This window comes from Solanum lycopersicum, chromosome 12, assembly GCF_036512215.1.
Source record: "Solanum lycopersicum chromosome 12, SLM_r2.1".
Classification (NCBI taxonomy): Eukaryota; Viridiplantae; Streptophyta; class Magnoliopsida; order Solanales; family Solanaceae; genus Solanum; species Solanum lycopersicum.
This window is the reverse complement of record NC_090811.1, coordinates 52,030,315-52,044,700: the sequence shown is the minus strand read 5'-3', so window position 1 is coordinate 52,044,700 and position 14,386 is coordinate 52,030,315. Positions and strand designations below refer to the sequence as shown.

Sequence of the window (14,386 nt, the reverse complement as noted above, 5' to 3'; positions counted from 1 at the left end):
ATGTCATATATTAAGTGAGAATATAACAAGTTCATAGGCACAAGCAACAAGTTGGTCAACTGAATCTTCAGACAAGCATACACATGACCAAACTGTATTACATCAACATTATTACAAAATGTAATGAAGAACATGAAATAAAAAAAATAAATTGTGATCACACCTGTTTACCACTAGAAACAGGTTGTAGTATTGCTCCAACACCAACAACCTTAGCTTTAGCCGTGTCAATAGATGGAGGATGACACCCTGTAGAACAATAAGCCATGCTAAGAATATTAGTATAATTAATCTAAAAAAATTTATTATTCAACCAATGTTTTCAACTAACAGAAGAAAAGAAAATTTCCTCTTGAGACACCATACCTTAAAACTAATGAGACGTTGTTTACTGTAAAATGATGCTGACTGCTTACTGCTTTCACTGTGCTGTCCATTTTTTTTATTGAAAAAAATTAATTCTTCTATAGTAATTATTATAGTATTTGCTAATATATGTAATTGTTATTGAAATTTTGAATATTTATATGTGTAATTAAATATTTTAATTTTTTATATTGATTCGCGCCTCGATTAAAAAAGGCGAGCGACAAGGCGAGGAATAGGAGTTGGTTAGATTTAGACATGGAACTGGAAGAAGAAGTAGGGGAAGAAACTTATTTCTTTTTTGGATTGTGATCTGGATTGCAGGTTTGGGAGAGGCCTTCGGAAGGGCAGTTTTCTTGGTTTTTGAGGTAATGTTCTTGCTATGCCTATCCCTACGATTTACCAGATAGTGGCAGTGGCACACTAGAGGAATATTGTACACTAGATGGATTACCTTTCTTTATACAATTGGGGAAGCCTTGAATTAAGATTTCATCTCCCATAAATCTGAGATGAAGACCTTGTTTAGCTTATTCAATACTTTTACATGGCATACAAATGCCTTCATCACTAAAACAAGATTCACGACACCAAGTTGCAACACTTTTTAACTATTTAAATCCTGGCATCCTTAACTAAAACTGATCGGGTTATAAGTTATATGGTAGGGAAATTGCAGAATATCTCTGCAGAAGCTACCTCTATCACTGCTGAAGGAATGCAACCAATCTGCCAACTAATCAAGAATCAGTAACTAGTGTTCTAGTTATACCAGATTACCAGCGGGTTCAGTTTTTGATCTCCAAGTAGTAATATCATAATGTTTAATCTTTGAGTATGTTGAAAGGTGAAAGAAAGAAATAACAGGATGATACAATATCTAAAAGAGGACAATTTCTTGCGAATCTCCAAGACAACAAAGGGAACTTTACTTTAATATACGATCACTCGGGTCTGCCTTTTCAGGACCTAATCATTGATTTTATTAATGAAGCAGTGAATAGACTAACAAATTTAACTGATTTCCTTTACTATTTGGTAAAACATGCACTTAATTTACCAGAAGAACTACCAACTCTTTTTGAGGATCATGCTGCCAATGAGAGATAGCACTTGATGTTACTTCTGCTAAATTTGCCAAATACATTCTTGTATATGGTTAACACATACATGATAGTCCCAACAATAGATGACTACTGTATGAGTCTTGGAGCTGCAACAACTCTTTGTGGAGCTGTAAATGGGTCTATGGTTGTTGCTCAGGTGTTCTCTTCAGTCTATTTTCTGTTCATGGTCAAATAAAAAAATAAACGAAGCCTATTTTGTGCAGCAGCATGGTCCTTCTTGTCGGGAATACCTTATATGTACTGGCTTATGACTTCAACTCGATATACTTACTTCTAGTTGGACGTCTATTTTGTGGGCTTGGTTTGTCAAGGGTAGTTAATAGGCGTTAAAGCACTGATTGTGTTCCTCTGCACCTGCGAATGAAGGCTTCAATTGGTTTAACTATAAGTGCACTTGGAATGGCATGTTGTCTAGTTGTTGCCTACTTGTTACAAACTAACTTTAAGTTCCTAAATATCAGTTTTAACTAAAAACTTTACTAGGCTGGATAATGGCTCCTGCATGGTTTGTTTACATGTTATGCTTATGTACTACCTTTAGTGAACCTCCAATGTTGGAACTAGAGGATGTTCTGCTACCAAAATCCAATAGTGAGAAGATTGAAAATGACTTACTGCATAAAGGTATTACCCAAACATTCCTTTTATGTGCAGAAGAGACAAAACAAGACGAAGATGACGATCAAGATTGCGATAATAGTGAAAAACTGCAGAGGAGATCCAAAAATATGTTACTTCCATCATCTCTGCGTATAAGTTTCTTAACCCGTAGAAATCATAGTGTGCTTGGTAATAGTTTTTAGTTTCTATGTCACAATTCCCTATTCTGTACCACAATATGTATGTTCAGCTCTAATCACATTTGTAGTTATTGAAGTACTCGAAGAGTTAACCTTAAACTTCTATCTCGAGCCATATGTCTTCAAAGCATTCTTAGGGAACCTATAATGGTGAACTATTTTCAACGGAAGCTGAAACGTTAGATCAAGTATTTGGTCAAAAAGTGAATTCTATAAAATTTTAAAAGGCAACAGCATACAGTAACTAAACATATCTTGCACATAACAGAAAAAATAAGGCACACACATTAATCAATGAATAAATAACAAAGCATACTTGATATTTTAAGACAAGCACATTAATCTACAGCCGAGAAGGTCTTGAAAATCATAGAATTGTATAGAATCATTGACGTATCTGTCTCTTAATCCGTTTGAAGTCAATACTTTGCCATGGCTATATATGTTTCCCTCCAGATACACAAGAAACTCTAACAATTCTTAATGTTAGATACAGATAGGCCTTTGTTCAAATTTCAGAACACCTTTTCTTTTGTTGTGCTAACAAAACAAGTCTTGTTTTTTTTCTTTGGAACACACAGCACCACACAAATAAATAAATCAAAAACACCCAAATAACAGTACTAGCAATTTTGTTACTCAATCGTACTAGTAATAACTAGTAGTAGTAATTTTTTCACTAATCTCAGCAAAAAGACGGGAAAAAAAAAACCTTAACAAAGCAATTGAAATATTAGAAAATAACCTAGGAGACTCAATCATTAGATAATCATACGCAAGAGTTAACAAAACTTTGTGAAAAGAAACTAAATCATACAGAAAACTCACCAGAGATAGACTTCACCAGGCCAACAACGTTCTTCTTAAGTGAATCAGAAAACCTAGCTTCAGTTTTCCCTAAAACTGAAGAACCGCTACTTCTGGAAAAGAAAACTAAAAAATTGTGAACTTCTGCAAAAGAAAATTGGCAAAAATAAAAAAGCCCGCGATTCTATTGGCGGAAAACTAAAAAAAAAACTATTTTGCCACAATATATGTATTGTCAAATTAAATATATTAGCAACAATAAAATATTATTGTTGCCAAATATTTTTTAAGATAGCAACAAACTAATTAAATTATTGCCATTATTTAAGTTGGGCAACAATATCATCATTGTTGCAAAAACCTTGTTGCAATTTTTTAATATTTAAAATTTATTATATTAATTATTATTAACAATATAATATCGCAACAATACTAACATATTTGACAACAACAAAAATATTCTTGTTGAAAATTTAAAAATGTACCAACAATAAAATTAAGTTGTTGCGACTTATCAATATAAGCCAACAATAATATAGTTGTTGCTAAAAAGTTGTTGCTAAATCCTTAATTTCTTGTAGTGTCATGAAGCTTGAATCCTTACTTTAATTCAATGAAAGTTAAGAATCAAGTCTAGAAGTAAAGAAGCAAATCAAAGTGAAGTTTATAAAGTTTTGTAAAGTCTTTCACAAACGTTTTCACTTTGTTTTAAAGACTTAAAGTTCAAGTCAAGAAAGAGTAAAGAGTTGAGTTAAATTCTCAAAAGCTATAAAGGAACTAAGTATTCCCTAAGAGTTAAGTTTCAAATCAAGCAAAGAGTAATAATTGAGTTCATTTCTCAAAAGCTATATGGGAACTAAGTATTCCCTAGAGGTTTATAATTTTTTCACATTTAAGTTTAGAGGAAACTAAGTGTTCCAAAAGAGTTTTGAACTAAAAGGGATACATTGATTCCAAAGGAGATTTTTAACTATAAAGAGTTTCAATAAATTATCTCAACCTAAAGGAAGAAAGTTTTACTAGAAGTATGAGCTAAAGTGTCTTTTGGGAGTACTATTGAACACCGATGTGGGGATGAGAGTTCATACCAACTCAAGTCTCCTTGTAAACCATAAAGTCATCGTGGGAATCGATGGGTCATACTTTTTAGATGATAAAGTATGTTTATCTAGTTGATCCACTATGCTAACTAAGGTCATATACCGATTGCAAGGTATAGGATGGTCCTTTGGAGTCGTGAGTTAAAATGTTCTATCATAACTTAGGCTCAATGTGATGGTTGTCGGTTAGAGAATCTCCCACAAAAGTATATTAGTTTCATATATATATGTCAAGTTGAATGTTATTGCATTTTCTTCGACGAACTAAGTTGCTTTTTACTGTTTTACAAAGCTTTTTATATATAACATGTGTATTGTAGCTTTATATTGACTTGAATATCCATATTTGAGTATCATATCTTTGAGTTTAATGTTAAATATCTGAGTTGAGTATTTTATTCGTGAGAGTTCTCGAGTTTCATGTTTGAGAAAAGGTAAGTATGTTTCCATCTTTTATTCAAGTGTCAAGCTGATATTATGCGTTAGAATTCCCTTACATGCTTGTACATTCCACGTACTGAGCCATTTGGCCTGCATATTTTGATGATGCAAACACTAGTATTCGGGATCATCAACAGGAGCTTCATTGATACCTCTGAGACTAGAGTTAGCTATGGTAATCCTCCTTGCTTCCGGAGCACTTCATTTACTTTTCAGTTTAGACAGGACGTCATGGGTCTTGTCCCGACTTTTATCTTTATAATTTAGAAGCTTCATATATAGTCAGTTTAGTTAACTAGTCTGTGTTACTCATTTATCTTATTAAATGTTTTGAAGACTAAAGTTGCCTATTTATGGCGAGTTAAATTTGTTAATTTCATTATTCAATGTTTTTCAATTGAGTTAAAGCATTGTAATTTAGTTTCATGATTTTTAATCTATTTTAAGCTTTTTTATGCTTAAGTTAGTGTTCCGGATGTAGTCATCAAGAATAAGGGTTCGCTTGGGGACCAACAAATGGTTTTCGAGTGTCGGCCACATCCTGGTCTAATTTCAATTTTTATTTTCATCCCACCCCCATCCCTACCCTCGACCCCTTCCTTATGCCAGCCCCCCCTCCCCCCCCCCCCAAAAAAAAAAGTTTGTGTTATGTGTGAATTTACTATTTTAGCTTCAAATCAAAGACGAGACAACTTCCCTGAATAAACAAGGTTCCTTCATGTGTTTTCCTTTCCCAATAAAACAACCAAACAAAAATTCATCGAGTAAAATTTGTTAGAGTCAAAGAGTAAGGTCTCTCGGTATCTTATACACCATGTCACATCTAGAGAGATATTTGTATCATTATACATTATTACCCACATTGTGTATTATAAGGGTGTTCTAGTTGACACTTAAAAGATTGAAGTAGTGCGAAAATTGGCTCAGACCCACATCTCCAACTTACATAAGGAGTTTGTTGATTTTGGCGGGTTACTACAAATAATAAGTGAGGGGTTGTCATATTTTTCATTCCAAAAGACTAAGTTTACCTAGAAGAAGGGTAAGTTTCAATTGTTTAAGGATTGTTAGAAAAATATTTTAGAAATTGCACACTCGATTGACTATATCTCTAGAATTGATCCTACCCCAATGAACAAAAGGTTTTGTCATCTATTGTGATACGCACAAGTGAGTCTTTATTGTGTACTGATATAGAATGGTAAATCTATAACATATGCTTTCATAAAGTTTCAAATCCACGATAGAAATTATCTGAGTCACGACCTCGTGTTGGAAGAATTGGTGTGAGCTTGTATGATATGGTGTTAGTATCTCTATAGCTTATTATATGATTTGATTTACAAGATTAGATAAGACTTTACTCCAATGTTATGGAATTGATCAAACTTTAGGTGTTTATAATTTTGAAACAGTAATATTAAAACATTTCCTCTTTAATATATTCCACACTATCTTCCATCAATTATCATATGCAACTATAAATTAAATACCTTTTATATCCAACAAAGATTAACTAAAGGCCTTAAAGAAATATTCTAATAGTTTTTTCTGTCAAACTTATCTAAAGATAATAACTGTTTATTCAGGAAAACATGAGAGACGAAGAGTTACATATGGTAAGTGCATCTTCCACTTTTAAATGTCTTTTTCCATAACTTGTAAGTATACTAAAATGTAAATTCATATATCTCGAATTTGTATATAAAATATATTTTTGTTTAATATTTTAGACTTTTAATATTTAAATAGTGTTCATGAATATAAATAGTAAAAATTAATTTAATAACGAATAATACTCTTAAGTTCTCTAGTATTAGGTAAATAGTAAAATATATGACTTGTTTGTGTAATATACCCTAAAGAAAATACAATTGAAATGAAATGAGAAAAAATGAATAAACAGATTTGTAGGTTGGGGCGTGGATATATCGCTCTCTTTAAGAAGATTCAAGCCCACTTCGACATAAACTACACCGATTCAGCAGTATCACTCTTGAAAACTACACTTTTTTACGTTTTTTGTTGTTAAAATAGGTGAGTGTTATAGTTACTCTCTGAGTTAATATCTCAAAAGCTCACTTAACTTAAACGGAAATTCTAGCAAAATCATTAGACTTTGTTTTATATCAATGAAATCACTCAACTTAGGTTGTTTTTATCAAAAAAATTAATCAACTAAATTTCACGACCCGAGCCTACACCTTGTACGTGGCCGACACTCGAGAACTATTGTTGGTCCCTAAGCAAACCCTCATCCTGGCTGACTACAAGTAGAAGACTAACTCAAGCATACAAAGCTTAAAATCTGAACAAAATTCATTGAACTCGAATACTAATCTTTAAATCAAATGAATAACTGAGAAGAAAAATGATATATTCAACTCGATAAAAAATAGAGAACTTAAGTATTTAAAAATATTAACAAAATAAATTAACAGACTTTTGAAACTCTGTTGTGTATATATGAAGGCTCTAGCTGAAAAAGATGGAAGATTGGGACAAGATCCATGATATCCTTACAACTGATATACTTGAATGTGCAAGTTGAACCCTCTGGAAACAAGGAGGTTTACCAAAGCTAATCAAACTCCATGTGGCATCAACAAAGCACCTATTGATGACCCTGAATACATGTATGTGAATCATCAAATGATGAAGGCCAAATGGCTAAGTACGTGGAATGTACAAGCATGTAAGGAAACATAAGCTCTAACTTTATAAAAATGAAACATACGTACCTCTATTCAAATCCCCGACTTAACTCAACACATATATAAGATAGTCAACTCAAAGATAAATTTTTTAACTCAGTGAATTAAGGCTCAATTCCTTAATAAGATATTCAACTCAATGAAATAAGGCTCAAATTAATAATGACAGTCGACTCTTGGTACTCAAACTCTTGATATATGGAAAATATTTAAAATAGTAGAAAGCAACTCAAAGTATTTAATAATATGATATACTCAGTTTGTATGAGAGGGTACAATATAAACTATGTTTGCATATGAAACTACAAGTAAACTCTGGGTATAAAAAATACAAAATATCTTTGCAGGAGTTTCTCTAATCGACAGTCATCATTATTAGCTATATGATTATACAAAATCTCTCCTACGCTTCCAAAAATGTACTATTATGTGATAATGTATAAGATCTCTCAACTAAGTGGATCCACTAGTCTATGCTAAAAATTATTAACGAATTATTTACAAAGTATGAAAATTTCTACCCACATTGGCAATATTGTTTATGGTGTTTGTGGATTATATGAAGTTTCCCCCATCAAGGTGCTCAATACTACTCCCAAAATATACTAAGATCATATGTTTTAGAAAATAACTTTTTGGTGTTTTGAGATTACTACTCAAAAATCTTTTTCTGAAAAGAAATTTTACTCAAATTGCTCAAAACTCTTTTGGAAATCTATGTTTCCTCTCATCTTTAATGTAAAAGCATTTACTCTTGGAAATACTCAGTTCCCATATATCATTTTTAAAAAATTGTACTCAACTCTGCTCTTTTTCAAAACATTTCAAAAATCATATTATAAATTGTTCATTTATGACTCGGGAAGTAATACAACATAAACATTGATAGTATATCTAGATTCCATACTGCTCAAACATTGATGGCATATTCTATTGGCATACTAATCATGTTTTTAGAAAACCCTTTTCTCAAAACTCATCTTTACTTTCTCAAACTCATTTTAAGAACTCAAGTGTTAACGTTAAGAAGATTTTTAAAATTTATAGATCAAATCGTAGAGTTCATATGGAATTATGATCAAGAAAGACTCAACGCAGGGATCTCAATATCAATAAGGAACCTTAGTACTCAGAACTCAAGACTCAATGATATTACTAAACTCTGGACTGCTCAACTCATAGGATTCATGCGAAATTATGGGAATAAACTAATCAACTCAAAGGCTTCATGGTGACATGTGATAGTCCTATGTTTAAGAATATAATCTGAACAAGGGGTTAGGAACTCAATACTTAAGACTTAGAAGTTGAAAATACTATTCTTTTCAAACATACTCAACTTATGGAGTTCATGCGGAATTTATGGGCATGAATAACTCGACTCAAAGTTCCACATAATGATATGGAACTAATGTATACAACTCTTCTCATTTTCATACTTACTAAAAACTTATCTCAAATCGAAAGTTGATCTCAAAGGATTCACAATTGAATTCAAAAACTTTCTTAAACATAGTCTTAACTCTCCCTTGAATGCGAATTATGAATTCAAGAGTTATTGTTCATATATAAAGGATCTCGATAACAATATAGCAATTCGATAATTAAGAATAGAACTTTTAAAAAAACACTAACTCAATGATTCAAAATCAAATTATCTCAAGAATACTTAAATCAAGAGGAAAATATCTTGGATTACTCTTTTATTGATATGAAAGTAGATGTAGTGCACGAGGAAAAACTAGATCAACAATATGATATACTTACATACTTGAAGAAATAAGAACCTTGCATAATCTTGAAGAAGAACTTAATTAGAAGCTTTATAACCCTAGCTTGAAGGTAAATAAACAATAAAGTCTTTTTGAGATTCTTTAATTAGTTTCTTGAAATCTCTATGGCCAAGATTTATGATTTTCATTAGTGATTAATAATTTAGAAAGAATGGAATTCTTGGAGATAACATACCTTGTTGAATAATCTTGGAGAACATTCTTGAATGAAGTCTTGTACTTTAATTTTCACTCAGGGTTTTGTCCCAAGGTTTGAGAGAGAACAAAATGATGGATGAAAATATAAAAATTTGATTGGTTTGAAACTTTTATTAGTCAAGAATTTCGTTTAGAATTTTCATGGATGTAAAAAAAACAAAAACAACATTTTTTAACGTTTTCCCATAACACTATATAGGTTACAAAACTAGTCATAACTTTTTTACTCATATATTTGATTGATGAGAAATTGGTGTAACTGGAAAGTATATTCAAATACCTTTAAATTGATAGGTTATGTCTCACGTAACTCTTTATACTCTAAGAGATATTGTTGTTTCATTTTTACCAAAGTGTGATATTACATCAAATCTTAATTGATAAGGATTTTTCAAGGACACTTATCAAGAATCATCAAGAATTTAAATCCTTAAATTTCAAGAAAAAATTTCGCTGAATTAATTATGATTGACATGTGTGTGAATGAACCCAATACTATAGAAGCTTAAATATCTCTTAGGGATTAAATCCATGCGAAACTTCACAAAATAAACTAAAGAATGTCAAGCTACGCTTTGATCTTCTCCTATTTTCTCCTCTTTTCACTTATCTTCTTTTGTAGAACTCTCAACTAAAACCCTAGGCATATATTAGGATTATACAACTTAATCTAATAGGATTAAATCCTTAACCTTACTAAAAAGAAATGAATGGGATTTGGTAAGGAAGAGATTAACATACCCTTTACTATTTTGAGAAAATTGTGGTTAAGCAAACTTATATTACTTAATTACTCCTCATAGTTATATTTTTCTATACTACTCATGACTAACATTATACATTAATTACTTGGGTTGATTTTGAGGTTGTATAATTAGACATATTTGTATATATATAATTCTCCAATTTATATACAAATACATATGTTTAATATACAATTATCTAATCAATATAGATATATAATTCACCTCTCTCTCACTCTTTGCACTCTCTCACTCGTCTCTCTCCTCCCTCTCCTAATCTTGCTCGCCTCTCTTCTCTCTCTGTCAATCATGCTTGCCACTATACAAATACATATGTGTAATATACAATTATCAAACCGATATACATATATTTCATCACCTCTCCCACTCTCTACCCTCTTTCGCTAACTTCTCTCCCAAGGTCCTTGAATTCTTCAAGAGAAGAAATCTTAGATTCAAATCTCTCTGGAAGAGTCACAAGAGCTTTCTCCATAATTCGTTTGTCTGTGAATTCTTCGCCAAGAGGTCTAATGTTATTAACAATTAAGGATATTCGATCAGCATACTTACTGATAGTTTCATCCTCCTGCATATTCAAGGACTCAAACTCTCTTTTTAGGTTCAACACTTGCATTTGTTGTGTTCTATCACTGTCTTGATATTCTCCTTTAAACCTATCACAAGCCTCTTTTGCTATTTTGCAAGCCATGATTCTGTATAACACAGTATCTGCCATAGCATTCTGCATAAGCGACTTGGCTTTAGATTTCTTTGCCTTTTTTTCGTTGTTGGATTTGATCTGAGCCAAGGTAGGATTTGCTTGTAGAGCAGCAAGTGGTATATCTTCTGTCACAGTTTCCCAAAGTTTATAGGCTTCCAAAAAAGCTTGCATCTTCACAGACCAGATTTGGTAATTTTCACCAGTGAAAGTGAACGGTGGATTTAAAGGTAGGTTGTTTGATGTCATTTGCGTTGTAGGTTAAAGCTTTTCTTTTTGTCCTGTAAGATCAACTAGAGGCTCTGATGATACTGTTAGAACAAAAATACTCAAGAAACTGCTTTGAAAAAATAAAAATAGAGTGAACTTATGAAATTCCTTGTATATATTAATCTGAAGAAAGTCTGAATTTATACAAAGAAAAAACATAAACATTAAAACTAAAATAAGAACATGTGCCACTAACTACCATAAAAGGGGGCCACTAACTTTAGAAAGTTGAGCAACTTAAGTTGACCAAGTCTATCTACAAAATAGGACGCACTTAATTGTAATAAGTAAAAAAAGTAAGAATAATAATAAGCTCAAAAAATGTCAATTGTCTAACATTCACCTCTATCCTCCCTCTCCCCATCTCGCTCATCTCTATCCTCTATCTAGTCTCGCTTGGCATGTATACAAATACATATGTATAATATATAATTATCTAAAAAATATACATATACAACATTGTCTCTCACTTTTTGCTCTCTCTCTCTCTCGCCTATCTGTTCTCTCTCTCCCAGTCTCGCCTGCGTCCTCTCCTCCCTATAATATGTTAATATGAATTTTAATTATCAAACTATATATATGAAGGGTAATTAGGATATTTTTTAGTGTCTATATGTGAAAATCTAAAATTCAATAAACATAAATAATAGTTTTCTACTTTAATATGAAACTGAAAGATGAATTTCAACATCGAATAGAATCAAAATAAGGAAGTGTTTCTTAATTATATATTTGGATTAGATATTAAGCTTTTTTTATATTTTTATTAATTCAAAATAATTAGCTAATACTTTTACTATTATAATTTTTTATGTATTTAATTTTAAATAATTAACCTAAACAATGAAACTCGTCTAATCTTAAATTCCCTCTAACCTACCCACATTCCCGTCACACTTACAACTCTACTTACCCACTTTGATTTTCTCAACCCATAAACAACCCCCTCAAGCCCCTGCACTCCCTAAAAACACCTACATAATAAAACAAAACACCATCAGATAGTACCTCACAATATATATACCCGCATATCACTACAGACGAACAACAACAAAGAAAAAAAATATAGGCACATCTGGAAAAAAAATAAAGGATGAATTTGATGTTTGCTTTAGTGGTTTCGAGTTCATGACCATTTTATTTTAATGAATTGACTTCCGTAAGAGGTAACATTTAACTTTTATTGTATGATTGATTTACATGATTATTTAAGACCTAATTCAAATGTTATGAAATTATTCAAATTTAACGTGTTTTAATTTTGACACAATCATATTAAAACATTTCCTCTTTATTTTATTCTAGGCTATATTCCATCTTTTATTGTATGTTACTGTAAATTAAATCCTTTTAAATCCAATTAAGATTAACTAAAGGCTTTAAAGAAATATTCTAATAGTTTGCTCAATAGAATTTATCTAAAGTTAAAAAGTGTTTGTTTAGGAAAAATTGATAGACAAAACAGTTCCACATTTAAAAAAAAAGGTCTTTTGCCATAACTTGTGAGTATATTTAAATAACTTATCCTAGTCGACTCCTACAATATTCAATAGCTTAGCCGTACATAACTTGGAATTTAATAGTCTAGTCCTAGTATGATTGTAACTCAAACTTGTCAGCCTGCTTCGATGGACCTGTTCCTTCGATATGTTTCATCATTCTTCAAGCTTTCTTCAACACTCCCCCTCAAGATAGTGATTGGAGGAACTGTAGCTCCTAGCTTGTTGCAAAAACCAAAGGAGACCTGTTTTGTTAAAGCTTTGGTATAAATATCAGCTAGCTGATTTTTAGACTTGACAAACAGAGTAAGAAGTTGTCTCATACAACTTTCTTATGAAAAAAATGATCGTCCATTACAGCATGTTCGGTTCTAACATGTATAACTTTATTAAATGTCATGTAAAAGACACTCATATTATCACAATACAACGTAGGAATAGATCAGATGAACACTCTAAGGTCATGAAGAAGATACAAAATCCAAGTGATTTATGTGGTAGTGGAGGCTGATGCTCAATACTCAGCTTCAACACTCGATCGGGCTACTGTAATATATTTCTTGGAGGTCAAAGAAATACAATTTGCACCTAGGTAGATGGTATAGGCTGTAGTTGATCTCCAAGGTGTGGTACAACCTCTCCAGTCAGCATCTAAGTAGTCATACAACCTACATGGCGATTGTGAAATAATTCTGTGGCCAAAATATTGAGTTCCTTTAATGTACCTTAATCCTTTTTATCCCTTGAAGATGTTCAATTTTTGGGCTTTGCATAAAATGGCTTGCTAAATTCACCGTATGAGTGATATCAGGTCATGTGGGTCAAATATTAAAGTCTCCCGAATTTCATTTTGTACAAGGATGCATGTACAAGACATCCCACAACTTTATGCAAACCATGCTTTTAAGCCAGAGGAGTGTCTACAACGTTTGCCAAAGTCATATTTGTTTTGGCCAACAACTCAGTAGCATACTCGCTTTGATTTAAGTTATTCAACCTTTAAATACTTCACCTCAATTCCAAGAAAGAAGTATAAAGGATCAAGATATTTCATATCAACTCCCTCCTAAGTTGTAGCACCAACTCTAAGACATGAGATGTTATTTCATATGACACTAATATCATCCACATTTAATAAGAGAAACATTTTTCCTTTGTGAATCTGCAAAGAAACTAAGGAAGAGTCAGCCTTCCTACAAATAAAACAAAGTTGTACAAGATTCTAACATCTAGTTACCTTAAATAGCTAAGAATAAGCTAAGAAACTAAACTAATCACCTTTGGAAAGAGAGGGGAAAATCTGGAAAATATTTCTAAGTTTAAGAAGTGAATTTTGGTCATTTTAAAACGGCCATAACATCTAGCTCAGGATGAGTTAGAGGTAGCTCTTGATATGGTTGGAAATTTCTTGGATTGATCTTTCCAACGCCACCGAGTTCACACATTTTTAATATCGTAAGATAGAGATATGCCTATCAGAATTTGCGTTTGTTGAAGTGAGGAAAGTCCAATTTCGGATTTAAAGAAGGCAAACTAGTCTTTTCACCACTTATTTTCCTAATTCATTTTAGGGGTTTATTAGGGGTAAAAATAAGCCTTAATACATTTTTGAAAAATTAAATTCACCCTTATGGCTTGGAGAAGAGAGAAAAGAAAAAGAGAAGGGGGAAAACTCAAGAATCCGCCAAGAACTTAAAAGACTTCGAGTGGATTTCATTGGGGGTGATCCCTACTAACATGTATGAGATCATTCGTGTTGATTTATATCACCCACACACCAATTTATTTTATTTCAGCGATTTATAAATTG

The 14,386-nt window shown here is 31.9% G+C and overlaps 2 protein-coding genes across 19 annotated transcripts in view; both read right to left on the bottom strand.

Moving 5' to 3' along the window:
* LOC101262998 (uncharacterized) overlaps positions 1-3,300 on the bottom strand; it is a 30,753-nt gene extending 27,453 nt beyond the window's left edge. For 14 of the 18 annotated variants that reach the window (XM_069292793.1, XM_069292803.1, XM_069292794.1 and 11 more), the window contains exons 1-2: positions 3,122-3,300; positions 164-249 (exon numbers count right to left, since the gene is read on the bottom strand). The gene's annotated coding sequence lies outside the window, so the exon portion shown is untranslated. Of the gene's footprint in view, positions 1-163; positions 250-366; positions 430-3,121 lie in introns of all 18 variants that reach the window. The other 4 variants (XM_069292791.1, XM_069292795.1, XM_069292799.1 and 1 more) reach the window with 4 other exon arrangements.
* Positions 3,301-10,480: 7,180 nt separating this feature from the next.
* Positions 10,481-11,056, bottom strand: LOC138340416 (uncharacterized). The gene has a single exon (XM_069292140.1). It carries the CDS (start codon positions 11,054-11,056, stop codon positions 10,481-10,483), a length of 576 nt encoding a protein of 191 aa, XP_069148241.1.
* Between the last annotated feature and the right edge of the window lie 3,330 nt (positions 11,057-14,386).

Bases quoted from the DNA above. Each gene is read 5' to 3' on its own strand.
- LOC138340416 (XM_069292140.1), bottom strand. From the start codon at position 11,056: ATGACATCAAACAACCTACCTTTAAATCCACCGTTCACTTTCACTGGT.